Source organism: Castor canadensis, chromosome 11 (assembly GCF_047511655.1).
Source record: "Castor canadensis chromosome 11, mCasCan1.hap1v2, whole genome shotgun sequence".
In the NCBI taxonomy this organism is placed as follows: domain Eukaryota; kingdom Metazoa; phylum Chordata; class Mammalia; order Rodentia; family Castoridae; genus Castor; species Castor canadensis.
The window spans coordinates 1,571,313-1,596,566 of record NC_133396.1 but is presented as its reverse complement, the minus strand read 5'-3'; the positions used below and the strand labels follow the sequence as shown (position 1 = coordinate 1,596,566).

The window sequence follows — 25,254 nt, the reverse complement described above, 5'->3', positions numbered from 1 at the left end:
TCCAGCCATCCCCCACAGGCAGTGACCTGGCCATAGCTGGACTTGTGGACATGGTGTCCCCAAGGCCCACTGAGAGACAGCATGAAGCAGACCCTGCCTGGCAGGAAGAGTTTACCGCAGGTGGAGGAGGTGGCACTACTGGGCAGCCATTCTGTGGACCAGCAGAGGGAGCCCATGGTGGACACTACCGCTTGCCAGGCTAGGTGTGGGGGGGGTGTCCTCCCCAAGGTATTCCAGACATGGACCTCTTACACCCAGCCCATCCTTCAAACACCCTAGGGACTCGCAGCACTTGGGATGGGGTGCTTTAGGAACCTCAGGCGGCCCTGTTCTCAGCACCATGTGGGTATATGGCAGGACATGTGTCTGGGCTGCAGGAGCTCTCACCACCTGAGCACACACAGGAGAGGCAGCTTTGTAGAAACATCTATATCACCCTCCCCCTGAAAACCTCCAGAGACACTGGGCCACCCCAAAAGGCTGGGCCTTTGTAGCTCTGAACAGCTGGGGCTGAACCTGGCGGGGAGAGGAGGAGTGTTAATGAGGACAAAACTTCATTTAGGGACGATAGAAAAGTTCTGTAAATGTGTCACTGAACTGTACACTTAAAGTGCTACATTTTAGGTTATGTATATTTTTCCACGACTTAAAAAAAAAAAAACAAAAAACAAATCAAAAGCCAGGCTTGAGAAGCAGTGATTAGGAGAATCGAGGTCTGAGGCCCACTGAAGCAAAAATGGGAGTCTGTTGGAAAAATAGCTAAAGCAAAATAAAAATTTTAAAAAGTGAGGGGGGGTCTGGGGACTTGGCTCGAGTGGTAGAATATTTGCCTAAGCAATCTGGAGACCCTGAATTCAAACCCCAGTACCACCAAAAAAACCCCCACAAGGAAACAGAAAACTTCCCAAGACAGAAATCTTGAATAAGTGCCAGCTAGGGTTGGGGGAGGGCACCTGGAGCAGATGTCTCAGAGAACCTGAACTCTCTCCATCACCTGCCCCAGGCTTCCTGTTGACCATGGCTCTTTGGCTTACAGATAACTTCTACCTGCGAAATCTGCCCCCTCAACCTCCGATCCTGCCTACCAACCACAACTTCCCCAGCGTGGCCCGTGCTACCCCTGCCCACCCCATTGGCTCCTGTAGCCGGGACCGGGTTGAGGCTGGTCCCCCACAGAAGGGCCCTAAAGAGTTTGACCGCTTCCTCATGGGCAAAGAGCTGGGCAAAGAGAAAGCCAGCAAGGCAGCAGAGGGCAGGGAGCGGCCAGCAGCAGAAGAGGACAGTGGCAAGGAACGGCACAAGCTGGTGCCACCCATGCCAGCTGATGGGCCCTGCAAGGAAGCAGGTGCTGCACCCCGGGGCTCCTGCAATGGCCGCCCTAAGCACCTCACCTCCTGTCTCCTCAACACCAAGGTGCTCAATGGTGACGTGGGCAAGGTTGCTCTGGCCAGCTGTGCAGGGGGTGTGCTGGGGCGGCCCGGAGTAAGTGTGGCAGCTTCTGGACGCTGTGCCAAGGAGGTGGGCCCCGTGGAGCCCGGGCCAGCCTTCAGCGAGTGCCTGGAGCGGCGGCAGATGCTGCATCACACCGCGTCCTACACGGTGCCATCCGGCCTGCCCACCGGGCCACCCCCACCCCTCAGCACAGCCGCTGGCTCTTTCCCCTGCCTTCAGCTGCACACAGGCCCAGATGGACTCTGCCCTCTGCAGGACAAAGTCTCCCGGGACCTAAAGGCCAGTGGGCCCACCTTTGTGCCTTCTGTGGGACACCTGGCTGACAAGAGCCGCCCCTTCCAGGCGGCCGAGGCCTGTGCTGTGGCAGGTGAGGGCAAGGACCGGCACCTGGATGGGGCCATGGCCCCTGACCATGCCACGCCCTATGGAGTCTCCTATGCCCACCTGAAGGCTGAGGGCAAGGGTGAGCGGCGGCCTGGGGGCTTTGAGGCAGCCCTCCACCCCCGGCTAAAGGGGCTAGAGTATCTCAGCACAGGCCCTGAGGCCCCCTTCCCTGGACTCCCCAAGGGCGGTCTAGACAAAAGCAACTACTTCGAGTTGCCGGTCCCTTCACAGGACTGTGCCCGGCCCAGCCACCAGGACCCGCTGGGCGGGAAGGCTGCCCAGGCCTGCTGCACTTTAGACAAAGCACCCAGCAAGGAGGCCCCCACCGGCCCCCCTGGGGCCCAGAAGGTGGCCCGGATCCGACATCAGCAGCATTTGGTGGCCCCTGAGCTGGAGCCAGGGGGCAGTGGGGCTGAGGCTAAGCGCAAGTCCTTGGAGCTGGCATCTCTGGGCTACAGTGGGCCCCACCTACCCCCATGGAGTGTCCAGACAGGCCAGGGCACCCCCATGGCCATCAGCGAGGAGCGCAAGGGCAGTGCCTACCTGGACCCCTTTGGCAGTAGCTTGCAGCAGGCAGCCCTCCTGTCCCAGGAGCTGCCCACCCCACCGGATGAGGTCTCTGCCATGAAGAATTTGCTCAAGTACAGTAACCAGGCCCTGGTGGTGGGTCAGAAGGCACCCTTCGTGGGCCTGGGCAGCCTCAAAGCTAGCTGTGTCCAGCAGGAAGCAAAGTTCTCGGCCTCCAAGGGCCCAGGCCCAGTGGAGAGGCCAGATTGTGCCCGCAGCCGAGAGCAAGATGCCCCACATGGAGATGGGGAGGTGCGGCAGCCTCCTGTGGGCATTGCAGTGGCTTTGGCCCGGCAGAAGGACACAGTAAGCAGGCCTGACACAGTCTACAGCAACAACAGTGGACGGCAGGGCCGGGCTGCCCCTACTGTCAGAGGTATGGCCCATCTTGGGTAGGGAAGCCAGCTGGGCACTCACAGAGCTTAGGTCCCTACCACTGCCTTGGTATCCCTGTGGATACCCCTGACCCCCGAAGGCCCTCTGAGGCCTCAAGAGCCAAGGGATCCTCCCCTCGGCCGCTGACTCAAGGCAGGATCACAGCTTGCTTCAGCCAGTGGCTTCCTAGTCACCACAGCCCTCGTTTTTCTGCCATCTTGACCCTGTGCAGCTGGTGCGGGGCCACGTGTACACATGCTGGACCTGGAAGGTGAGGAGGAGAGGACACGGATGTGTGATGACCGCCTGGGGCTGGCTGGCCGTGAGCTACTGCTACAGTAAGAGTCAGGCTGTGGACCCTGGGCCTTCTGCCCAGGTCACTGCTGGGATCAGAGGCTTCTAATGGAAGACCCTGAGCCTGGGGTCTGCTGGGAGCATCCTCTCTTCATTTCTCCTTCCAGGTTGACTTAGGGTGTGGGGAGGAACAGAGTCGGCCAGGGTGCTGGACTGACCCTGGCGTTCTTACAGGGACAACAAAGACCTCGTGGAATTTGCTCGGATCCACCCCTCGAGCAGCTGTCCCGGAGACCTGGCCCCCCACCTCATGATGCAGGGCAGCCAGCTGGGCGGGGACCCAGCCCCCCACCCCCACCCTGCCCACCCGCCCTGGCTGCCCCGCACCCGCAGCCCCTCCTTGTGGATGGGGGGACATTCCTACGGTCAGTAATCCAAGGGCAGGTGGGGGCTGCCCTGGGACTGACAGTGGTCTTCTTTGGGGGACCTTGCCAGCTTGACCACTGTGCCTCTGCTCCCCAGGCCTTGGGCACCCTGCCCTACACCAGAACCTGCCCCCTGGCTTCCCTGCCTCTGTGCCCGGCTCCATGGCCTCAGTGTTCCCCCTGCCCCAGGACACCCCCACACAGCTGGTCATCCTGCCCTCGGAGCCCACACCCCACACCGCCCCACACACACTGGGTAAGAGCCCCTTCAGCCTCACTGTTGACACATAGGGCTTTTGGCAGGGGTTCTGAGGAAAGCAGTAGTAGCCTCTGGGAAGTGGGGGAGGTGAGGTGGGTGCCTGGCCAGGGCTCAGGAGGGTGACATGAAGTGGGTGGTCTGGGGATAGGACTGTGATAGGCTGTGGAGGTTGGAGGGGCAATGACCTGGTGGGGAAGGGGAAAGCAGCCCAGGGTGGGCCTGGCTGGAGCTGACGGCTCTCTGGCCCTGCTCACAGCTGAAGTCATGGACCAGGCCTCACTGTGGCCTCCCATGTATGGAGGCCGGGGCCCTGCCTCGCATATGCAGCGCCCAGGCCAGCTCCCCGTGTACTCAAGGTCCCAGCTGTTGCGGCAGCAGGAGCTGTACACCCTGCAGCAGCAGCAGCAGCAGCAGCAGCACCACCAACAGCAGCAGCAGCAGCAGCAGCAGCAGCAGCAGCGGGCTGCCCACTTCCAGGTATCTCCCATGGCTACACCCTGCTGGGACCCAGGGCAGTTCTCCCCCCATCTGGCTCCAGTGTATGGCCACATGGGTACAGAGGGTCAACTCAGCTGAGCCTCTTCCCCCATCTGACAGCGGAAGCCTGAGGACCACCACGTGGAGCTGGAGGAGCCCACCCAGGAGAAGGCCCCGAAGTCCACCCACAAGCCAGTTGCCTTAACCCCCATGGCCAAGAGCACCCCCTCGCCCAACACTGCAGGCCCGGTCAAACTGTCTCCCTGCTGCCACTCGCCCACCGTGAAGACCCCTGCCAGCTGTCCCACACCACCACCTTGTCCCAGTGCCCGCTGCACTTTATCCGTCTGCCCGGCCAGCAGCCCTGAGCCTGGCTCCAAGGTGCCCAGTACCGAGGATAAGAGTGGGGAGGGCCGGCAGGCTGGAGCTGACCTTACCACGTTGGAACCAGGTGAGAATGGACAGCACTGGTCTGCCATTCCCGACTACACCTGACCCAGAGGGGCAGAGCTAATCAGGAGGGGCTTCCTTCTCCTACTCACTCTTCTACATTAGGGCCCCAGGCAATGTGGCCTTTCTCCTCCTTTTTCTTCCCTCATCATGAAGCTCCCTACTTCCCTCCCAGCCCTTGGCAGGTGAGGTGGGACGAAGCCCAGGCCCCGCTGGCCAGCACTGGGTCCTATGAGTGATGGTGTGCCTGGCCCGCCACTGATGGTGGACATATGCAAGATCTGTCCCCTGGGTTTCAGCAAAGCTGAGCAAGGGGAGCATGTCTTCAGCCACTGGGGGCAAAAGATGTAGCCTGCCTGGGCCTGAGGCAAGAAGGGTCAGTCTGTGATAGGGTCTTGGACCATCTGCCCAGCAGCTCCCGTAATTCTGACTCAGGCTGAGAGCTTACTCTGCAAACCCACGTGGCAAACTGAAAATCTGTCCCAGTTCCACAATAGGGAGACTGAGCCAACAGAGGTTTGGGGTTTTTTTTTTTTTGTTTTTTTTTTATTGCAGTTAATGGGGCGTAAAGCCTCTTGCATCCTGTCGGCTTGTTCTGGTTCAGGGAAAACCCTGATTTCAACATCATGTTTTAAAATCCCCCCCTTTTCTGGTCAGCTACACCACCCCATGTTGGAGGTGGCCTTGAAGACTCCTGAGACTTCCTGACTGGGAGGAAGGATGGCTGGGGTGAGGGGCTCACCTCGTATTGTCCTAACATGCTCCTGTCACCATCTCATCTGTCTTACAGGCCTAGAGGAATGGCAGGACCCTCCCTCCAGGTGTGGGTCTGTCCCACTCCCAGCCTTCTGACCTCTGCTCTCTTTCACAGAGCTGCCTCCAGGATTTCTGCGCCCCGCAGCCAGCATGGGCTTCTCCTCCCTTTCCTCAGATGTACACTCCTCTGACCTCCCAGATCCCGAAACTATGCAAACTGCCACCCCAGGGGCCCAGTCTGAGCCCACAAGGACGTTCCTGCCCAGGGAGCCATCTCCCTGCAGCCCTGGGAAACTGGAGGGACCCCGGCTGCTCTCAGGGGCCAGGGAGGCCACCCAGAACCTTGCCGCTATACCCCACCCCGCCGAGCGGGGGTCCCCGGGGAAGGCAGAGGACCCCAGCCCACTTGAGGGCCTACAAGAACTGAGATTTGGGGCTCTCCTTGAGGGAGGGGGCCCTGAGGCCACTGACCAGGCTACTTCTACTCAGGGAGGGGCGCAAGAGGAGAGGACTAGAGAGGAGGGGGCACAGGGGCCCCTAACAGGTACCTCCCCACAAGCGCCAGAGAAGCTAGCAGGGAGCCCGGGTGCCCTGGACAAGGATGAGGAGGGTACCCAAAAGGCCCTGGAGAAGGCCCAGATGCAGGAGGAGGAAGCCCAACTGGGGGAGGAAAGTGTGGGGGACTCAGAGGAAGAGGGGAGGGCTCCCAGCTGCAGCCACCCACCCAGGGCACTGCTGGGCTTGGATGCCTTGGTAGCTGCCACTGTGGACCTGGGAGACCTGCCTAGCATCAGCCTGCCAGATCCTCAGCCACCCATGGCCTCTGGGTCCCCAAACACTGCTCCCCTGCCCTGTGGCTCAGGGATTCATGGAATTGCCCTGCTCAGCGAACTAGCCGACCTGGAGATCCAACGTCAGAGGAGTGAGCATGCCACACAAGGTAAGCCCTGGCCACAGCCATCCTCCCTAAGACTCTGAGAGTTGGCTCCTCAGGCTAGCTCAGAGTCAGCTGACTAGACAGTGGCCTGGCTCAGTTGTCCCTGAAATAAGGAGGACTCTTAAGGAGTGTGTCATCCCTATGTAGACTCTTGTTCATGAAAATCAAAGGTGTGTGTGCCATCTGCTATAGGATCCCCGACAGCACTGGTGATGCCCACTGGTTCCAGGCAGGGCCCTTGGGATGAGGTCCATCCCTCCATGGTTTTGGGGTGGGGGGCTTCTGCCCCGTGCATTTCTCATGGGAGATACCAAGGCCCAAGGATGGAGGTTAGATTGAGGCCTCACAGCAGGAACGGGACCAGAAGCTTGGCCTCCTTCTCCTCTGCCAGGCCTCTACCACTCAGCTGTGGAAAAGGTGGCACCAGGCTGGGATCAGCTGAACCCCTTCAGAGCACCCATGCACCCCACCAAAGATGGGGCCAGGGTGGAAGCTTGTAGGGATTTCTGCTCCAGGCTGGCCTTTGGGACAAGGAGCTCCTGGCCCCCCCCCCCAGCCCCCCAGGGACCCTGAGGTAGGGCTGAAACAGCAGGGTGAGGAGAGACTGGAGGCCCCGTGCCAGGCTGGGGCCACAGTACTTCAGATACCCAAGGGCAGTCTGCTTGACCAGCCTCAGCCCTCCCCATGCAGGGGACCCCACATGACCCCCTGTTCCCCTCCATGCCAGAAGCCCCCTTTTTATTTCCAGAGCAGCGACCACCTTCCCTTGGAACCCCAGAGGAAGCCCCTCCCTGGTGGGGAGTACCTCATCCAGGCATTGTGTTACAGGATATTTATAGAAAGGACCTAACAAAGTCCTCAGGCCTTGTTTTCCTGTTGCATAAAGCTCTCTGTGCCCTGTGTCTTTTGTGCAGTGTGGAGATAAAGTGAGTGTTCTTGTAAAGCTAATTTTCCTGAAGGCCTCTGTCAGTCTTCTGCTAGGGGCTGCTACAGGGCGGCCTCAGGCCCACAACAGGCTGGATCCTGGACAGGAGTCACTGGGCAGGGGGGCAGCACCAGGAAGTACCTGCCCTGGAGACCCTGCTTCTAGGAGGGGCTGTGCAGAGGGAATAAGCAGGGAGCCCTTGCTGGGATAGGCTCCCAGCTGGACCTCCAGGGAGGCCTTACTTGGGCCTCCTGGTCACTGGTGTCAAGACTGAGCTTCCAGGGGCTCCTGGGACATGGAGTAGATGCCAAGCCACGTGTGTGTGAACACACACGCACGCACACCACGTGAATGGCAGCAGGACTGGAGCCCATTCATTGAGTAAACACATTAGAGCAGGTGTCCTGGGTGGGAGGGCACATGGTGTAAGCTAGTGTGGGCACTGAAGCTGTCAGGTCAGGCCAGCTGCAGTCCACCCTCCCGCTTCCCCTCTTGAAGAAGCCATACTCCATTCCTCTCCTGCCCTGCCCCATGTCCCCCATCTCCCCAGCCCTGTAATGGGCTGTTCCTAAGCCACAGACTTTGTAGTGTCCCTACAAAGTGCAGTGGCTGTTGTGACTGGTATCAGTCAACTCAGCTTCATCCTGCACCTCACAGCAGGGTCCACAGAGGCGCAAATGGGAGAAGGAAGTGCTGAGTCAGGCCCGTGGGGCTTGGCACCCAGACAGAGGGGTATGGGTTCCAAGGAAAGCCTTGAGTGACTCAGACCCACCCCATAGGCCTGGCAGAGCCAGGGCACCCAGAGCAAGAGCAGGAGAGGAGCAGAGGAACTCTGATGCATCACAGTGACCCCAAGAGATGGAGACCTGGGCATGTGGCTGATGGGTTTGCAGACAGGCCTTCACTGCTGATGGCAGAGGAAGCTGTGTGCTCACGCTAGGAGAAAGCCCTCATCCTCCTCCACCCAGCATGCCAGGGACCCACAACTTGTCTCTAGGCTGGGGATTTCCTGTGGTGGAAATGCATAGCCCTAGGCTAGAACTTGTGCCCAGAGGTTTGATCATCTGCCAGCTGCCCCTCCCGATACCTCTTGGTATTGAAGGAGACTAAGCCTCCATCCTCTGGACTCTACCTCCTTGCCCCGTGTCAGTTGTGTCCCCCCCCAAATATTTGACAAAGGTGCCCATCACTTTGTAGGGGATTCTTTGGCTGGGGTTTGCTGCTGTTTCCTTCTGCTTAGATTTCAGGGGTGTATCTGTGGCAAGGGCCCATAGAACAAGACCACATCCTCTCCTAGGTGCCCTCGGTGGCCAGGAGGTTTTGATTTGTCAACATGGCCGTGTTCACTCCCTTTCTGCCCCTCAGTAGTCAGAAGTGCTTGGTGAGAGGTGATGTGGAACCACTTGAGGCTCCTCCTTCCTCTTCTCACACCCCATCCTGTGCTGGTTTGCTGGCAGCAGTGTGACCAGTGGATTCTGTGTCTTTTCAGCTACTATACTCCATCGCTGCCACTGCTTATTCTGATGACCAAATTGCCCCAAGTTTGATCAGTGGACCCCTTCCTTTGGCCAGCTCCTGTGTGTTTTCCATGTGTCTCTGTCACTCTTCCTTGCTTTCCGGAGTAATTCTACAGACCCCCCCCCCAACCCCCAGCCTCAGGCTGGGAGCAGCCATGTCTCTGAGGGGCCCGTTTCCTTCCAGTGCAGAATGGTGTTAGGAGTCCAGGACATTAGGGATACTCAATGCCACTGGGTGTTACTGTTCGCAGGCACCCCTCAAAGGACACCACTGCCTCCACTCTGACCCCATGCTGGGTCATCCTTCCCCGCCCCTCCCCAGGTCTTCCCTACTCCTGCCATCACCAAGGTCACTATGAGGGTGGCTTGTAGCACCTGTACCACCCCCTACCTTGAGGCCTCAAATGACCCTCCCATGTCTCCTTCCTTACCTCTGGCCAGCCCATGCCCTCTACCCCCCACCCTAGAGTCAGAGCATGCTGGAAATTTCTATGTCTGTGTGTTCAGTCAAAAGGACAGGAGCAGCTGAGCACCACCTTGGGGCCTAGAGAGAGTGTAGAGGATCAGAGGGGAAAGCAAGGCCCTAGTGCTCCACCAGGTGTCTTCCTCACAAGGAATTGTGGGACAGGAAGTGGGTAGTTCTTAGCTTGTAGCCTTAAACCACTAGCTTAGCCACATGGACCTGCAATTTGGGAAGCATCTTTCTACCTCACCTTGAACTCGGTTCATTGGTTAGAGCCTCAGTACCCTCCATCTGGTGGAGTCGTAGAGTCCTTGAGAGGGCATGCAGGTGCAATGCTGGGAGCTAACCTGAGGGCCTGCCTGCCTGCTCTGATGCTAAGGGGTAGTCTCCCAACCAAGAGGCCACAGGCCTCTTGGGCCATCATCCCTGTGGCCTGACCCTGTCCTTGGTCCTCAGGTAGAGGGCCAGTGCTGTGCTGGAGTAGGAGCTAATGGGAAGAGCCTCTTTGAACCCATTTTAAAAATTGTTGGGTTGGTGGAGTGGCTCAAGTGGTAGAGCACCTGCCTAGCAAGCATGAAGCCCTGAGTTCAAACCCTGGTACTGCAAGACAAAAAAATGTGTGTGTGTGTGTTAACAAAAAAGCAAAAGAAAAGCCTCTCAGAGGGGCAGTGTGTGACCCACACTGACCCTCCTATCCCCCAGCAGAGGATGAAGATGTGCTGGCCTTCAACCTGCAGCACCTCGCCACACTGGCCACAGCCTGGTCCCTAGTGGAGGCTGCCAGCCTGGACAGCTCAGTCACCTCAGCCCAGCCCCAAGCTGCTGATCCTGGCCAAGGCCCCAGGCTCACCCCCCGCATGCAGATCCTGCAGCGCAAGGACACCTGGACACCCAAGATCAAGCCTGTGAGTGGGGGGTCCCGTTGCCCTACTGCTTAGTGCCACGGCAGGGCAGGGGAAACTCCTGCATGCCCAGGCTGCCCCTGCCAGCCTGTCCTGCTAGGACTCTTAGTCACCTGTTCCCCTATACACAGGTGTGTCCCCTGAAGGCTGCCATCGATCGGCTGGACACACAAGAGGTAGAAATGCGTATGCAGCTGGCAGAATTGCAGCGGCGCTACAAGGAGAAGCAGCGGGAGCTGGTGCGCCTGCAGCGCAGGCATGATCACGAGTACGCCTGGAGCTGGTGGGCTTGGGGGGCACCCAGGGCAGGTGCCGGGGCAGGCATGGGCACACATCAGGACTTGCCCACTAACTTGTGGGCAGTGGCCATTCCAGGGTGGCTGGGAAGCTGAGGTCTAGAGGCTCCCAGAGCCGGTGACACTTAGGAGACCTGGGGAATGAGACTTTCATCCAGTGAGGAAATATACTAGAGACAGGGCCTCACTGGAAGAGCCAACAGCCCAGCAGATGCCAGTGTAGGGGGGCCTGTCTACAGAGTGGAGGAGCAGTAGCCAAAGGGAGTCTTGGTGTGACTATGGAGGGCTGGAGGCCAATGTGGGAACAGAAGACACCTGTAGTGTCTTCTGCAGCAGGGGCAGTGGGAGCTCCCTAGTTGATGTGTGCAGGACACTTGGAGCCTGGGGCAAGCAGGAACAGAACTTCAGGCAGATAGAGCTAAGTCCTGCTCTTAGCCTGCCTAGCCAGGCTCCCCAGGCAAAACTTTGGGAGCACCTGCCCCCACCTGAGGCAGTGTTTCCCAGGGCATCGCCCTGTGCTTGGACAGGAGGGCCATAAGCTTCTGACAGTGTTCCTTCCCCCCACCCATCCCCCAACATGGTCTCCAGGAGAGAAGAGAGTTCACGGAGCCCTGCCCGGCGAGGGCCTGGCCGGCCAAGGAAGCGTAAGCATTCCAGCTCGCTGCCCACTCTGCGTCCTGGGGGCCAGCTTGCCAGGAGTGATGGCAAAAAAGCCAAGTGAGTCTTGGGTGTAGGGACAGGGTGGGCAGGGCTATCTCAGGTACCCTCAAGGCCCAGGAAGCAGGGCCCCATCTCATCTTGAGCATCCAAACTCTCTGGGCTGCTTGTTCTCCGCACACCTTATCCAAAGGCCCGGCATGACCCCTTCTAGAACTCAGGGCCTCCAGAAGCATCCAGTGGACAGAACTTGGCTGGGTGGGGCAGGCACTGCCTAGTACAGATACCCCCTGTCCCCCTCCCTGTGCCAGGCCATCAGCATCAATGCCACGCTCCCGGGAAACTGCTGCCCCTAGCCCAGCCATACCAGCTGTAAGAACCTGGCAGTGGCAAAGGCCCTGGCATCACCCCACCTGCACCAACGGCCAGCCTGGCCCCCTTGCGTGCGAGGCGGTGTTGCGTAAAAGGCTCTTTATCTGCACTGTATAAAGTCGTTGGTCACGCTGTGCTGCTGCTCACGGCTGCTGCACGATGTTATTATCCATTACCCGCCCGGTGCAGTCGTTGGCGCACTCCTGGGCCGGGTATAATTGTCCTTCTCGGCTACAAATTGCCTCTCCCGGCAGGCTCATTTGCATAAATCCTCTGAGCTCCTCCAAACACGATTGGCGCGCGCGCGTGTGCAGTGCATCAATCCTGATGATTTGGTAATAATAGTTAAATCGGCACTAAATGGTTCCTTCAATTAAGACAGAGGCAAAAAATTAATCTCAGGGCTTTATGTCACAAAACATTAGCGAATGCAGAGAAGGTTACGGGGCGGGAGAGTTTGCGTGGGCTGCAGGCGCAGAGGGGATTCACCATATGGCTGGGGGCCTTACTAAGCTGTCCCTCCACCCTGTCCTGGTGTCACCCCAGGGGAGCTCCTGGTGTCTCCCTTTGAGAACCAGCCTGCAGCGTTGGGGCTGGTGGGCAGGCCTGACGTGGCCACTGGATGCTGGTGGCCTTGTTAGAGAGCCTGTACCCTCTCCCTGGCTGGCCCTGGCAGGGCCACACATGCTGTACTCCAGCCCCCAGCCCCGAACCCCAGCCAGGAGGCTTGGTCTCATGACTGCATCACAGCTGCCCACCTCATCTGACCCAGAGAAGGAGCCAAGTCCAGGGACTTTCTCATCTCTTCCCTCTACCTGCTCCTGTCCCCACTCTCCAGCCATGCTGGGACCCTGTATGGATAGCTGTCACAGAGCCTTAGGGACTGGGCCTTCTGCCCTCAGGATGTGGGAGGCAGGAAGCTGGGGTCTAGGGGGCTCCTCGGAGCTGCAGGGACTTCCTGCCTGGCCTCCGTGGGCAACAGAGGCCCAGACTCCTCACTGGACAGGAAGATGGAAAGGGGAATCTGACCACACCAGGCTGCAGCCAGGACAGGCCCTCAGTCCCATACCCACTCATTGTCATGAGCAGCCCTGTGAGTGGAGAAGTACTGACAGGCTAAGACCCCTCAGCCCCTGTCCAGCCGAGAGCAAGCAGATACCACCTCAGCCTCAGTTTCCTTATGGGGAATGGGACTGGAAGGAAAATGAAAGCACCCACTGGGCACACGGTGTAGGGGAAGGATGAGTGTCCACATGGTGGACTGACAGATGTGCCGGGATCAGGCGGACCCTCTAGCTATGTCTACTTCAGCTGTTGGGCCCACCTTGACCCTTGACTCTTGACTCAACATCCAGGCTGGAGGATATAGCACACCTGGGGAACATGGGGAAACTGAAGCTAGGTCTCAACAGGTCCCAAAATGGATAGTGATGCAGGTTTCCTTGACAGGACCCTGATTGAGGGCCTGACCTGGGCAGTATAGGGGGTCCCCGGGGAACTGGAAGAGAGAGTCTGCATTCCTTTATCTGCTCCCCTTACCCTATTGGGAGTGGACCCTGTCCACTCAGGAAGCTGTGTCTTTTTTTTGTTCCTAGCTTTGGTAGTATCTGGCATTGAATACTTACCAATGGCCAGGCCACCCAACCTCTTAGGCACCCATGTTATTGTCCCATTTTCCAGGTGGAAATGGTTAGGCCACAGCTCAGTCACGCAGGGACCAAGTAGCCACAGAGCTCTGGTTTCTGAGAACTGGGTATCTCTCAGGGAGTCAGGGTTCTTGCCAGTTCCCAGACCCTCCTACCTGGGCTCTATGACACTACCCCAAGGGCATCATTCCTCCCGTGGGATAGTAGGAAGAGCGGGCGTAAGAGAAATGCCCCATTTCTAGCACAGCCTGGCAGAGGACGGGGCAAACATGGGCCCAGAACCATTGAGAGCTGATGGTCAGTGGGACCACCACCAGGTCCCCCAAGAGCACTTCTCCCAAGAGGCAGGGCCTGCCCTCAGAGGGACAGTGGGCTGTCCTTGGCATATAGGCTGCTTCTCATGACCCACTATGAGCCCTGTAAGGGAGGCTGAGGCCCAGGCACCTGTGCCCTGCTGCAGTGCCTCTCCCTACCCTGTACCCACCACTACCTCATCCCCAGGGCAGTGCGGGCCAGCCTGAGTCTGCTGTGTGCTGAGCTGCGAGGCGATGAGCCCACAAGGAAACGGAGCAAGCTAGAGAAGAGTGTCTACACGGGCTTGCAGACAGCCTCCACAGTGAGTTCCTAGCCTCCACCCTCACCCCAGGGAGGTGTGATGCTGTGAGGTGTTGGGCAGGTAGCAGGTGTTGGATATTCTCCCATTTCTGTGCGAGCTCCCAGCTGGGATATTCAGATCACCAACCAAGGTTCGGCAAGATTTGAGTACCTCGATTACAGGAGATGGAGCCTCCAAATGTGCAGATGTGATTGGGCTGTTACTTCCTGGCACACCTGACGGCAGGTCCGCCTGTGTGCCCTTGCCCGCCACTTGCTCCCTGGTGTTCCTCTGCCCCTGGCTCACTCCAGCAAATGGAAAAACTACACAGGTAGCTGCTAATGGGAGGACGTGTTCAGAGCATGACCCCTGGCCTTTCTGGGGATGGCTCTGAGCACCATGTTCACAGTGCCAGCTTTACCTGATGTGAGCCAGCAGAGCGAGTGCCTCCCACTCTGCCCTTCGCCACAGCCCTGGGAGGAGCTGTCGGCAGTGAATTCAAGCCTGTTGTCACATGGCCTTTGCACTTCCAGATCAGGAGGGTGGTAATTGTGCCCAGGAAACTGCTTTTTATCCATTCTTTATAGAAAAGCTAGAAAGCAATCCCCATTGCCTCCTGACCCTTGGCCTCCCATGCACCATCCTGAATAGGAGGGTAGGTTGGAGACTGGAGCAGGGAGGACATGCGCAAGCATCAACCCCAGTAGACAGCCCTGTGCCCCCCAGACAGTTAACTTCTTTCAGGGCAAGACCCCAGGGTGCTCCTTCTGAGCCCCATATGGGGCCTGACTGGGCCAGGGGTGGGGTCCGAGGGTATAGTCACCATCTCCCCATTTGCAGGAGAAAGTACAGTGCAAGAAGAGCAGTGGCCAGAGTGAGCTGGCGTCCTCAGTGGCCCACAAGGTGGCCCAGCTGAAGCCAAAGGTCAAGAGCAAGGGGCTCTCTGCTGGCCTCAGTCCCTTCCAGCGGAAGGAGGCTGCCCCGGGTGGCCGCATCCGGAAGAAGCTGTCACGAGCCAAGAGCACTAAGGTATCTGCGGCAGCCCGGCACCCACAGCCCGACGGGGATGGTGGCAGGGAGATGTCCAAGTTCCCAGCCCAACCAGCGGTGGCCATGGCACATGAGGCAGGCAAGTTGTTGGTTTGAGTGGCCAGGGACAGGCTGGGGAAGGAGCCTTGTCCCCAGGGTGGCACTCAGTGACTCTCTGCATGGGGAGGAAAGAGGCCCCTGGACACATCCTGGAAAGCAAGTTAAAAATAGCCCCGCCTGCTCCAGCCTCCAGTCCTGCAGCGTCCGGCAGGCTGCCCGGGGTGTTATCGCTCCCCCAGCAGACATATGTCCGCCAACAGCCTGGAAAAATAGACACTTCCTCCCTCCCAGCCCCTTCCCTGAGGGCCAGAGGTCTGAGAAAGAACAAAGGGAGTTGCTGCTGGCGGTGGAGGGAGGCAGGAAGCGGGGCCCATATGGACCAGAGGATGGCAGAGAAAGGGGAAGGGGCTCCCTGGAGAGGAGACCCAAGCCCTGCAAGATGGGGATAGAATAAGGAAAATCCCATTCCATCATTTGCCAGACACCCTCAGTGTGACAGCCAGGGCCCCCACTTCCTAAATCCTCCCAAAAGCAGCCCAGAAGAAGGCTGTCTTCATTTATAGCCCCTGAAGACCTACGTGTGCATAGGATAGACCCTATCCCATGGCAGTGCTCAACACCAAGTCACCAGGTCTCTGCTGTCCCCCAGGCAGCGACTATGACAGTGAGGACTGCCAGGCTCTCCTGGGGACAGAAGCAGCTCCCAAGGAGCCCGGACTGGTGTTGCACCCAGGGGCCAGCATAGCTGTGCTGGGACCCTCACCCTCCTCCGTGGTCAAGATGGAAGCCAACCAGAAAGCCAAGAAGAAGAAGGAGAGGCAGGGCTTGCTAGGTAACCAAGAAACCAGGGCAGGCTGGGGTCAGCCTGGCCAGCAGGGGCCCCTACAAGCCAGGACTCATCATGGCCTCTCCTCCCTCCCACAGGGACCTGCCACCTGTCCAGCCCTGAGAGTGAGGTCAAGATCAAGAGGCGTACAGTGAAGGCCAAGGTGGGTGCCAAGCTAGAGCGGCCCCCAGGGCGGCGACCTCTAGGTGCACCAGGCAAGAAGAAAGTCAAGGGCAAGGCCAGAGGCAGCCTGCGTGCAGAGCCAGGGGCTGCTGCCAGTAGGGACACCCTCTTCAGCCCCACCCGGGCCTTTACCTGCCGGGAGGAAGGCAGCAAACTAGCCAGCGAACGCCTCAAGAGAGCCACACGCAAAAGCACCATGCTGCAGCCAGTGCTACGGGTAAGGCCAGTGGGGTTAGTGTTTTCCCTAATTGGGAAAGGCCTTCCAGGGCCCACACACCTCCCTCCTGCCCCACTCTCGCCCCCTGAACCCTGGGTCAGCCTGGGTCATAGCCTGGGCTGGTTGTGGGCAGGAAGACCATTGCCACCCTCACATCTGTCTTTGTCCCTTTCACAGAGGAAGAACGGGGCCCTGTCCATTGCTCTGTCAGCCCGCAATGCCAAGGCCATCCTGGGGAAGGGCAGAAAGGTGGGCAAGGTGAAAAGCAAGATGGTCAGCAAGCAGGTAGCAGTCCCCCCAGCCTGGGAGCCAAGCTAGGGCCCAGCTCTTCCCTGCCCCAACCTGACCCCTTTGGTCCATCCAGGGCCAGGGCCGGGCCGTGAGCCGGCTGCTGGAGAGCTTTGCTGTGGAAGACGACTTTGAGTTTGATGATGACAGCAGCTTCTCCGAAGAGGATGAGGAGGAGGCCAGTGGCCAGCTAAGCGCAGAACAGAGCGCAGCCCTGGGTAAGTGATCAGGGCTGGGGTGGAGGGCAGTGCTAACTGCCTGGGCAGGAGAGATGGCAGGGCTTGGCCACACTGACATCCTCCCCCTGCAGCACGCTCCTGCACCATCCACAAGGAAGACCTGCACGACGGACTGCCGGTGCTCATCCCCAAAGAGGACAGCCTGCTATACGCAGGCAGCGTCAGGACTCTGCAGCCCCCTGACATGTGAGACCTGGGGCCTGGGTGGGAGGGAAGCTTGTGGTCTGCGGCCTAGCAGGTGAGGAGACTCCTGCAAAGCCCCTCATGCTCACCAATGTCCTCAGCTACAGCATCGTCATTGAGGGCGAGAGAGGTAACCGACAGCGGATCTACTCTCTGGAGCAGCTGCTGCAGGAAGCGGTGAGGAAGACCCCTGCCCTGCAGGGGAGGTGGGCTTGGCAGCTTTGCCCCAGCCCTGCAGCGAGCCCCCATGGACAGGCCCTACCTGCTCACAGGCCACTGCCCTGCCACTCATTGCAGGTTCTTGATGTCCAGCCACAATCCAGCAGGCACCTTCCACCAGGCACCAGGGTCTGTGCCTACTGGAGCCAGAAGTCTCGTTGCCTGTACCCGGGCAATGTGGTCCGAGGTAAGTGTGCCCAAGACTGGGACACAGGCTAGACCCCTCTGCAATCCATAGAGCTCCTAAGGGGAACCCCCGTTCCACATAGTCCAGCTTGCCCTGGAGGTTGGAGTGGGCAGACTTGGATATGTTTAGAGCAAGTTGATCAGATCAGCTCACCAGTGGCCATGAGAAAGTCAGGGGGGTATGGGATGGGGGAGACTTCCACATCCAGCTAAGTAAGGAAAGGACTCAGAGCCCCAGTGCCGGGGTCACCAAATCCACCTTGTGCACACCAGCTTCCCCTAGGCAAAACTTGACCCCAGAGCAGGGCAAGTGGGGTCCCTGGGATAGGTAGGCTTTGGATCCAACCAGGTAAGTTGGCTGGGGAGACAGGAGGCCTGCTGGACACTCCTGATAGGGGCCGCCTCCAGGCATGACTTGTCTGAGAGGTATACTTGCACCTGTATGTGTGGTGGGGGAAGGTCAGGGCATATGTAGGCTGGCTGTGATACAAGCCAAAGGAAGGCATCTGTTCCCAGGGTTACCACGGCAGCTCCAGGGTCAGATGTGGTCAAGGAACAGCAATATCCCAGTCTGCACCCCCATCTTTCCCCCACCCCACTCCCCGCCTCCCCACCCAGCAGACTGCTGTATGCTCAGGGCATACCCCCTCTGCAGGCACCTCCAGTGATGAAGAAGAAGACCTGGACTCGGTGGTGGTGGAGTTTGATGATGGGGACACAGGCCATATCGCCGTCTCTAACATCAGACTGCTGCCTCCAGACTTCAAGATCCAGTGTGAGTACCCCAAGATCATGTGGGGGTAGAGGCCCCTCCCTGCCCACATCAACTCTCTGGGGTCCCCTCCTGCCTGGGCCTCTACCAACTCTAGACAGGCTCCCAAGGAAAGGGACAAGGGGTGGCAGTCACCTAGCAGGCCTATACTGAGTCCCTCAACCCACTCTGCAGGTACAGAGCCCTCTCCAGCCCTACTGGTGTCCAGCAGCTGCCGGAGGACCAAGAAAGCATCCAGTGAAGCGCCCCCTCCCAGTGAGGTCCCCACTCCCAGCCTGTCCCCTAAAGTGCAGGATGGCCCCGAAGCTTCCAAGACTCCCGGGAAGAAATCCATCAGCAAAGACAAAGCTGGTATTTTCAGGACTGCCAAGAACCTGGGCCGGGGGGCTGGGGAGGGGGGGGACTCCTCGGGGTGGGAGGCACCAAGCGGTGCACGGGGCCTGGCCGGGTGGGGGTTGGGGGGAAGGGGCAGGTGAAGGCAGCCTGGTGTGCCTAGCTAGTACGGCTGACCCTACCTGGCTTCCCCCCCCCCCCCCCCCCCCGCAGGCAAAGCCGACCTCCTAACCTCAGGTGCCAAGTCCCCCACAGGGGCCTCAGACCACTTCCTAAGCCGTCGAGGCAGCCCCCTGCTGAGCTGGTCAGCAGTGGCCCAGACCAAACGGAAAGCGGTGGCTGCTGCAGCAGGCAGCAAAGGGCCGGGGGTGCTGCAGAACCTGTTCCAACTCAACGGCAGCTGCAAGAAGCTGAGGACCCGCGAGGCCCTGTTCCCCGTGCACAGCGTGGCCACCCCTGTGTTCGGCAATGGTTTCCGTGCCGATTCCTTCAGCAGCCTGGCCAGTTCCTACGCACCCTTTGTTGGCGGGGCCGGGTCTGGGCTGCCCGGAGGAGCCCACAAGCTGCTACGGGCCAAGAAGCCTGAGCGGGCCGAGGCTGAGAAGGGTGGGAGGCGGAGGGCAGGTGGCGAGTTCCTGGTCAAGCTGGACCATGAGGGCGTGACCTCCCCCAAGAACAAGAACTGTAAGGCACTGCTCATGGGTGACAAGGACTTTGGCCCCAAGCTGGGGCGGGCCCTGCCCAGCCCTAGCTATGCACACCCGGCTCTTGTGGGCAAGGACAAGAAGGGACGAGCACCCGTCCACCCGCTGCCCATGGGACTAGCACTGCGCAAATACGCAGGCCAAGCTGAGTACCCACTGCCCTGTGACAGTGATTGCCCCAGCTCCTACTCAGATGAGGACGAGGACGCGCCAGGGCTGGCCGCTGGCGTGCCCTCCCGCTTCCTCACTCGCCTGTCCATGTCCTCCTCCTCGTCCGGCTCATCCACCTCCTCCTCCTCAGGCTCCATGTCCACCTCCAGCCTCTGCTCCTCAGACAATGAGGACTCTTCTTACAGCTCAGACGACGAGGACCCAGCCCTGCTGCTGCAGACCTGTCTTACCCGCCCCGTGCCCGCCCTCCTAGCTCCGCCTGAAGCCCTGCGCTCCAAGGGGGGTGGCCCCCACTCCCACACCCAGCGCTGCTTCCTGTCCAGGGCTGCAGTGGCCGGCGCAGGTGCGGGTGCTGGCCCTAGCGGCAGCAAATCCAAGCTCAAACGCAAGGAGGCCCTGACCTTCTCCAAAGCCAAAGAGCTTTCACGGAGGCAGCGGCTGCCCTCCGTGGAAAACCGGCCAAAGATCTCAGCCTTCCTGCCTGCCCGGCAGCTGTGGAAGTGGTCGGGGAACCCCACACAGGTAGGCAGCCCATCTACCTGGAGGGGCGTGGGGAGGACAAGGATCCAGAGGAGTTGCTTCTGTCCCCAGAAAAACTGGGGCTTGCTCTTACCCCCGTCAACCCTCATCCCTCCCTCTCTCCTTTCTTCATGCTTCTGTCCACTTTCAAGCTAACCGTTTGCAAGCCTCCAGGGAGGAACAAAAACCCACCTGCAATACAAGGCAAATAACCAGGGTCTAGATTTGGCTTTCTGAGGCCTTTGCCTTGCCTACATAATCACACAAACGATCCTCTCCCCAGCATTGCCTTGTGTCTTGCTTTCTATGTTGCTGTGCCTATGGGAACACCCGAACAACTTGGAAAGTGTTTGGACAACTTTCCGTGTTGATAAGTAGGATGGGCCAGCTTTGGGAGGGTTGCAAAAGACCCATTGCGTGAACACACGTTTTCTTTTCTTTTTTTGGCAGTACTAGGGCTTGAACTCAGGGCCTCACGCTTGCTAGGCAGGCGCTCTTAGCGCTTCAGCCACTCCCCCAGCCCCACATTTTTCTTTACCAATGCTTACTCTGTATGTGGACCTGTGGTTGTTTGGGGGGTGGGGGGGTTGCCCTTGTAACAACACTGTACTGAATATCTTCCACACATCTCTGTGCTAGATCCAGTGTGCCTTTAGAGGCTGTTACAGTCTTTCTGTCATGACTAGTGTGCAGGGAAAATCCAGGCATGGCTCACCTTGCCTGAGATCCATGGCTTTGGTGGCCTTCCTCCAGCAGTCGTGTGGCTGTTTTGTGCCCTCACGCATGCGTGGGCACACATGCAAACACACAAAGACGCACCAGCTGTGCCTCCCGTGTGCTCTCTCTGGGCTGCCTCCTGTCCTCAAGAGCCCTGGGCTGCTCATTGCCCCTGTGCATCTTGCTGTCTCCCCTGCAGAGGCGGGGCATGAAGGGGAAGGCGAGGAAGCTGTTCTACAAGGCCATCGTCCGGGGCAAGGAGACTCTGTGTATCGGGGACTGCGCGGTCTTCCTGTCAGCTGGGCGGCCCAACCTGCCCTACATTGGCCGTATCGAGAGCATGTGGGAGTCATGGGGCAGCAATATGGTGGTGAAGGTCAAGTGGTTCTACCACCCTGAGGAGACCAAGCTGGGGAAGCGGCAAAGCGACGGGAAGGTGAGGGTCCCAGGGAGGTGCGAGCAGGCACAGCGGGAGCTAGTCCTACCCACCAAAGCAAAGACGCACCAGCTAGAGCACCTCCTTTCCCTCACTGTGAGGCCTCCTTGTCCCAGGATGCCACAGGCTCTGCCAGGGGCAACGCTGCTGCTAGCTGAGCCCTGGAGCAGGCCACCTGCACCCCTCCCCACTGTGCCACTACTGTGTGTCCCTGTAAGACCTAAGTTGATCCTGTCACCCTGGGGAGCTGTGACCCATGGCAGCATTTGGCACTGAGCAGGTCTCATTCGTGCCTGGGGTTCTGGCAGCCTCCATGGGCCCTCTGTTCCTCGACTCTGCCAGCACAAGACAGAAAATCCCCCCAGCCCACCCTGTCTTTCCGAAAGAAGAAGTCGTGTTCTAGGCAGTGCAGAAGAGCCCACCTGGAGGAGAACAAATCTTTCTCCAACCCTATGCAGCTGTGGGACCTGGGCCTAGGCTCTCAGACTTAAGTGCAAACCTTCTCCAGGTCACCTTCCCTACCACAGGGTCCCTTCCCAGTTATAGGGGCTTGCAGGCCTCAGCCAGCCCCAACACCATGTGCCCTTGCTCAGCAGAATGCACTCTACCAGTCGTGCCACGAAGACGAGAATGACGTACAGACCATCTCCCACAAGTGCCAGGTCGTGGGGCGGGACCAGTTTGAGCAAATGACTCGGAACAGCAAGTACCAGGACAGACAAGACCTCTACTACCTGGCAGGCACCTATGACCCCACCACTGGGCGCCTGGTGACAGCTGACGGTGTGCCCATCCTGTGCTGAGTTGCTCTCATTTGCCCACCTCCTGCCTGCCCCGGCCACCTGTGGAGCCATGAGGTCAGCGAAGCCAGGACAGGTCAGAGCAGATATGCAAACCCACCAAGGTGAGATCAGGCTTCTCTGTGATGTTCCCTGGAAAAAGAGCTCTTAAGCGTGGACCCCAGGCCCATCTTCTCTGCTATGGGAGAGCTAGATGGGCCCCCACCCCCGCGGGGACGTGGTCACTCTATTTTCCCCGCACTGCAGTTCTCGAGAGATTAGAATCCAAGCCATATTTCCCTAGTACCTCCGACTGTCTCCCACCAGGGAAAGCAGAAATCAGGTGTGTTGTCTATTTATTTCTCTGTAAATATTGTATTTCTGCGGGGAAGTTTTACTGAAAGAAAGTGGAAAAGAAGTTTTCCCCACTGTGTGATGAGTGTGAGTGTGTGTGTGTATGTGTGTGTACATGCACACACGTGCATGTATGTAGGAATTTTGTTCTGGAGTTTTCTTTGGAAATGCACTGTTCTCAGCATAGCTGAGTTCCGATGGGGGCATCTGTGACCACAGAGGCTGCTGGGGCAGGGGCGTGGCCAATGCCACATCAGATGGGACCTTTGTCATGCTCTCCAATCTCTTGGGGGCCGACTGCATAAGGTAGAATTCACCCTTGAGTGTATTTCCTTTTAATGCCTCTAGATAGGACTGGGGGTATAGCTCAAGCGGGAGAGCACCTGCTTTGCAAGTGTGAAGCCCTAAGTTCAAACCCCAGTCCCTTAAAAAAAAAAAAAAAAAAAGACACCATTGTTAATACATCTAGATAAAAGAAGTATTAAGGAAGGGTTTCTAGCAACAGGATGAAAACCAGGACCAGCTGGTTCCCCCAGCCCGGGAGGTTGACAGCAGCCATGTATATCTTACCTCTGTTTAAAACAAAACAAATGAACAAATATTTTAAAGTATCAATAAGAAAAAGGGATGCTTTGATTTCTTTCCTGAATATTCCAAGTTATTTCTGATTTCCGTTTCCACGGCCAGTTTGTCCCAGGGAAAGAAGTCTGGCGCCTCTCAGAGGCAGTGTGGTCAGTCCCTGACCCTCTATCCCCACCTCCCCAACTTGGACCCCTTCCTCTCCTCACCAGGGCCTCAATTTTCCTTTCCTAAGAGCAGCAGGGCTGCCTTTGATGGGGCACCTGGTCCAGACCTTTATCTGGAGTCTGGTCTGCAGGTTCACCAAGGGGATGAGTATGAGATGCCCCTTTTCCCACCCCAAACACCCTCCCAGAACCCCGCCACTTCTGGCTGACACACTGGCCTGCTCGGGTTCAGACGGTGACGAGGCTGAGCCAGAGGTACTTAAGTTGAGAAGGAAAGTAAAAAGGCAGGGCTGCCCACCCTGAGAGGGAAGACCCCTCTCTCTGCTTCCTTTTTCCTCCAACCCAGCCCCTGACCCTCAGCCCTTTCTGCCCACCTGACTGCCTTGGGAATTCCTGGGCCTTTTCTGTAGCCACTTGGCAGGGCAGATATCATAGTGACCTTCCATGACCGCACCTGGCCCCAAGTACCAGAGCCCTGGCACCCTTCATTTGTCTCATGACAGTAAAGCAAGCCAGACCATGGCCAGAAAGCCCTTGACCTTAGACATTGGGGGGCTACATGCTCTGCACATCCTCCTGTGCTGAGACTCCCCAGGTCCCACAGAGCTGCAGGAAAGCCCTGGGAAGCAGGGGTAAGTGAGCACCCCCGCCAGGACCCTCTCAGTCCCCCTTTCTTTGTTCAGGCCCAGTAGGAACCCGTCCCCATCCCAGGGGCCTTGTTTGCTTCAACTGCTGCCTGGTCACCCAAAGGTCCATTCTGGGTGGCCACACACAGGACACTCAAGGATGGGGAGAGTTCCCTGCACCCGACCATCTCTTTCCACCCCGAGTCTACCCTGTGTCTCTGCATGAGTGCAATATTTCATTCCTGGTGGTCGTCTGGAGCGATGGCCCACTGAGGGTCCCCTTGCGGCTTGGGAGTCAGATGTCAAATGAAGAAAAACGTGCCACGGCTGGAGCGAGAATTACGGTTGTTTTAAACCCATGTACCGAGGAGTGAGCACGAAGAGAAAGGACCTTTTTCTCAGCCGCCTTGTGGATCTTTCTTTTCCCCTGTGCTGGGTTGTCCTCTTTGTGTTTTCTCTTTCTTTCTGTGTGTGTGTGTGTGCGCGAACGGCGTGATCCTCCCCCAAACGTGGTTAACCGTGGCGAAAGCTCGATTCTTGTACATGTGTAAACTAAGAGGATGGTTGGAATTTTTTTTCAATGTAAACACTAAAAACAAAACAAACACACAAAGGTTTTATGAACAGCAAACTCTATGTAAAGGCATTTTAGTATTAAATTTTTTATTGATAACTTGCTTAAGAATAAATCTATGAACTATTGTACAGGTTTTCTTTCAGTGGTTCCGATTGTGACTATGCCTAGTTTCCATGAGCATATCGTGTTGAGTGCTCCCTGGAGACTCTGAGGCTCCACGGGTCTTAGTTACCTGTCCAGGTCCAAGAATGGGGGCATCTGGGCCAGGAAAGGAGCGTGTGACTAAAGTAGGTTTGAGGTGGCCTTAAGCTTGGAGACACCCCCAATACGTGGTCCCCTGTCTTGAGAAGTTCCCATCTGTGCAAGCTGGACCAGAACCTGTGACACCCCAGTCACTTATCTAGCCTGGACAGGTCCACGTGGCCATAATGGATGTCCCCGAAGGAGGAATAAGGTGGGACCAGCCCCCACAAGAAACTAGGGCAAGGGGGAAGCCCACTCAGCACTCTGGATGCCAGGAATGAACACTGCCAGGCAGCAGACCCCTCCTGGGAGGGCAGGAATTGATTCATTCAACATTCTTCTGCCTGAGCACTGTGCAGGAGAAAATTCTTAAAAAGCAATCCTAATTTTTTTTTTTTTTTTTTTTTTTTTTTTGGCAGTACTGGGGTTTGAACTTAGGGCCTCAAACTTGCAAGGCAGGTGCTCTACCACTTGGGCCACTCCACCAGCCCTCTTTTGTATTGGGTCTTTTTGAGATAAAATCTCATGAACTATTTGCCCTCCTGAAGGCAAACAGTTGAACCACACGATCCTCCTGATCCCTGCCTCCTGAGTAGCTAGGATTACAGGTGTGAGCCACCAGTGCCTGGCAGCAATCCTAATTGTTAAGCAGAGAATTTTGTGACTTGAGAACCAGGGCCCGAGGTCAGGAGTGTTTGTCTGGTATGAGGGTACACTGATCCCTCCAGCTGGGGGGAGCCTCACTCACGAGGCTAGTTTTTGTTTTCTCATCTTCTCCCAGACCCCTGGGGAGGAGGACGCCAGGGCAGGCCAGGTATGTGAGCGTGAGGTCAGACCAGGAATGGGGCTAGGACCAGCCCTTAGCCACTTCTGTGTGTTAAGAGCTGCAGGGTTATGTACGTACGTTCTCTCTCTCTCTCTCTCTCTCACTCTCTCTCTCACTCTCACTCTCGCTCTCACTCTCACTCTCGCTCTCGCTCTCGCTCTCGCTCTCACTCTCACTCTCCCGCATCACCAGCCCTGGCTGGTTCATGTTTTTCTCTCCACCCCTACCTCACTGCCCTCTCTTAGTCAGAGACCCCTTCCCTGAAAGCAGAA

At 57.9% G+C, this 25,254-nt stretch overlaps 1 protein-coding gene across 3 annotated transcripts in view; it reads left to right on the top strand.

The window, feature by feature from the left end:
* Bahcc1 (BAH domain and coiled-coil containing 1) overlaps window positions 1-24,046 on the top strand; it is a 54,449-nt gene extending 30,403 nt beyond the window's left edge. The window contains exons 4-27 of one of the 3 annotated variants that reach the window (XM_074044889.1): window positions 1,037-2,779; window positions 3,011-3,116; window positions 3,307-3,497; window positions 3,595-3,753; window positions 4,013-4,233; window positions 4,354-4,684; window positions 5,555-6,379; window positions 9,987-10,186; window positions 10,315-10,451; window positions 11,068-11,196; window positions 13,656-13,770; window positions 14,590-14,882; window positions 15,492-15,670; window positions 15,763-16,064; window positions 16,242-16,349; window positions 16,429-16,570; window positions 16,663-16,777; window positions 16,876-16,951; window positions 17,072-17,180; window positions 17,835-17,954; window positions 18,126-18,302; window positions 18,498-19,681; window positions 20,595-20,831; window positions 21,428-24,046. In XM_074044889.1, the coding sequence (XP_073900990.1) occupies window positions 1,037-2,779; window positions 3,011-3,116; window positions 3,307-3,497; window positions 3,595-3,753; window positions 4,013-4,233; window positions 4,354-4,684; window positions 5,555-6,379; window positions 9,987-10,186; window positions 10,315-10,451; window positions 11,068-11,196; window positions 13,656-13,770; window positions 14,590-14,882; window positions 15,492-15,670; window positions 15,763-16,064; window positions 16,242-16,349; window positions 16,429-16,570; window positions 16,663-16,777; window positions 16,876-16,951; window positions 17,072-17,180; window positions 17,835-17,954; window positions 18,126-18,302; window positions 18,498-19,681; window positions 20,595-20,831; window positions 21,428-21,634 (7,406 nt within the window). In that variant the 3' untranslated portion in view covers window positions 21,635-24,046. Of the gene's footprint in view, window positions 1-1,036; window positions 2,780-3,010; window positions 3,117-3,306; window positions 3,498-3,594; window positions 3,754-4,012; window positions 4,234-4,353; window positions 4,685-5,554; window positions 6,380-9,983; window positions 10,187-10,314; window positions 10,452-11,067; window positions 11,197-13,655; window positions 13,771-14,589; window positions 14,883-15,491; window positions 15,671-15,762; window positions 16,065-16,241; window positions 16,350-16,428; window positions 16,571-16,662; window positions 16,778-16,875; window positions 16,952-17,071; window positions 17,181-17,834; window positions 17,955-18,125; window positions 18,303-18,497; window positions 19,682-20,594; window positions 20,832-21,424 lie in introns of all 3 variants that reach the window. The other 2 variants (XM_074044888.1, XM_074044887.1) reach the window with 2 other exon arrangements.
* The last annotated feature ends 1,208 nt before the right edge of the window (window positions 24,047-25,254 follow it).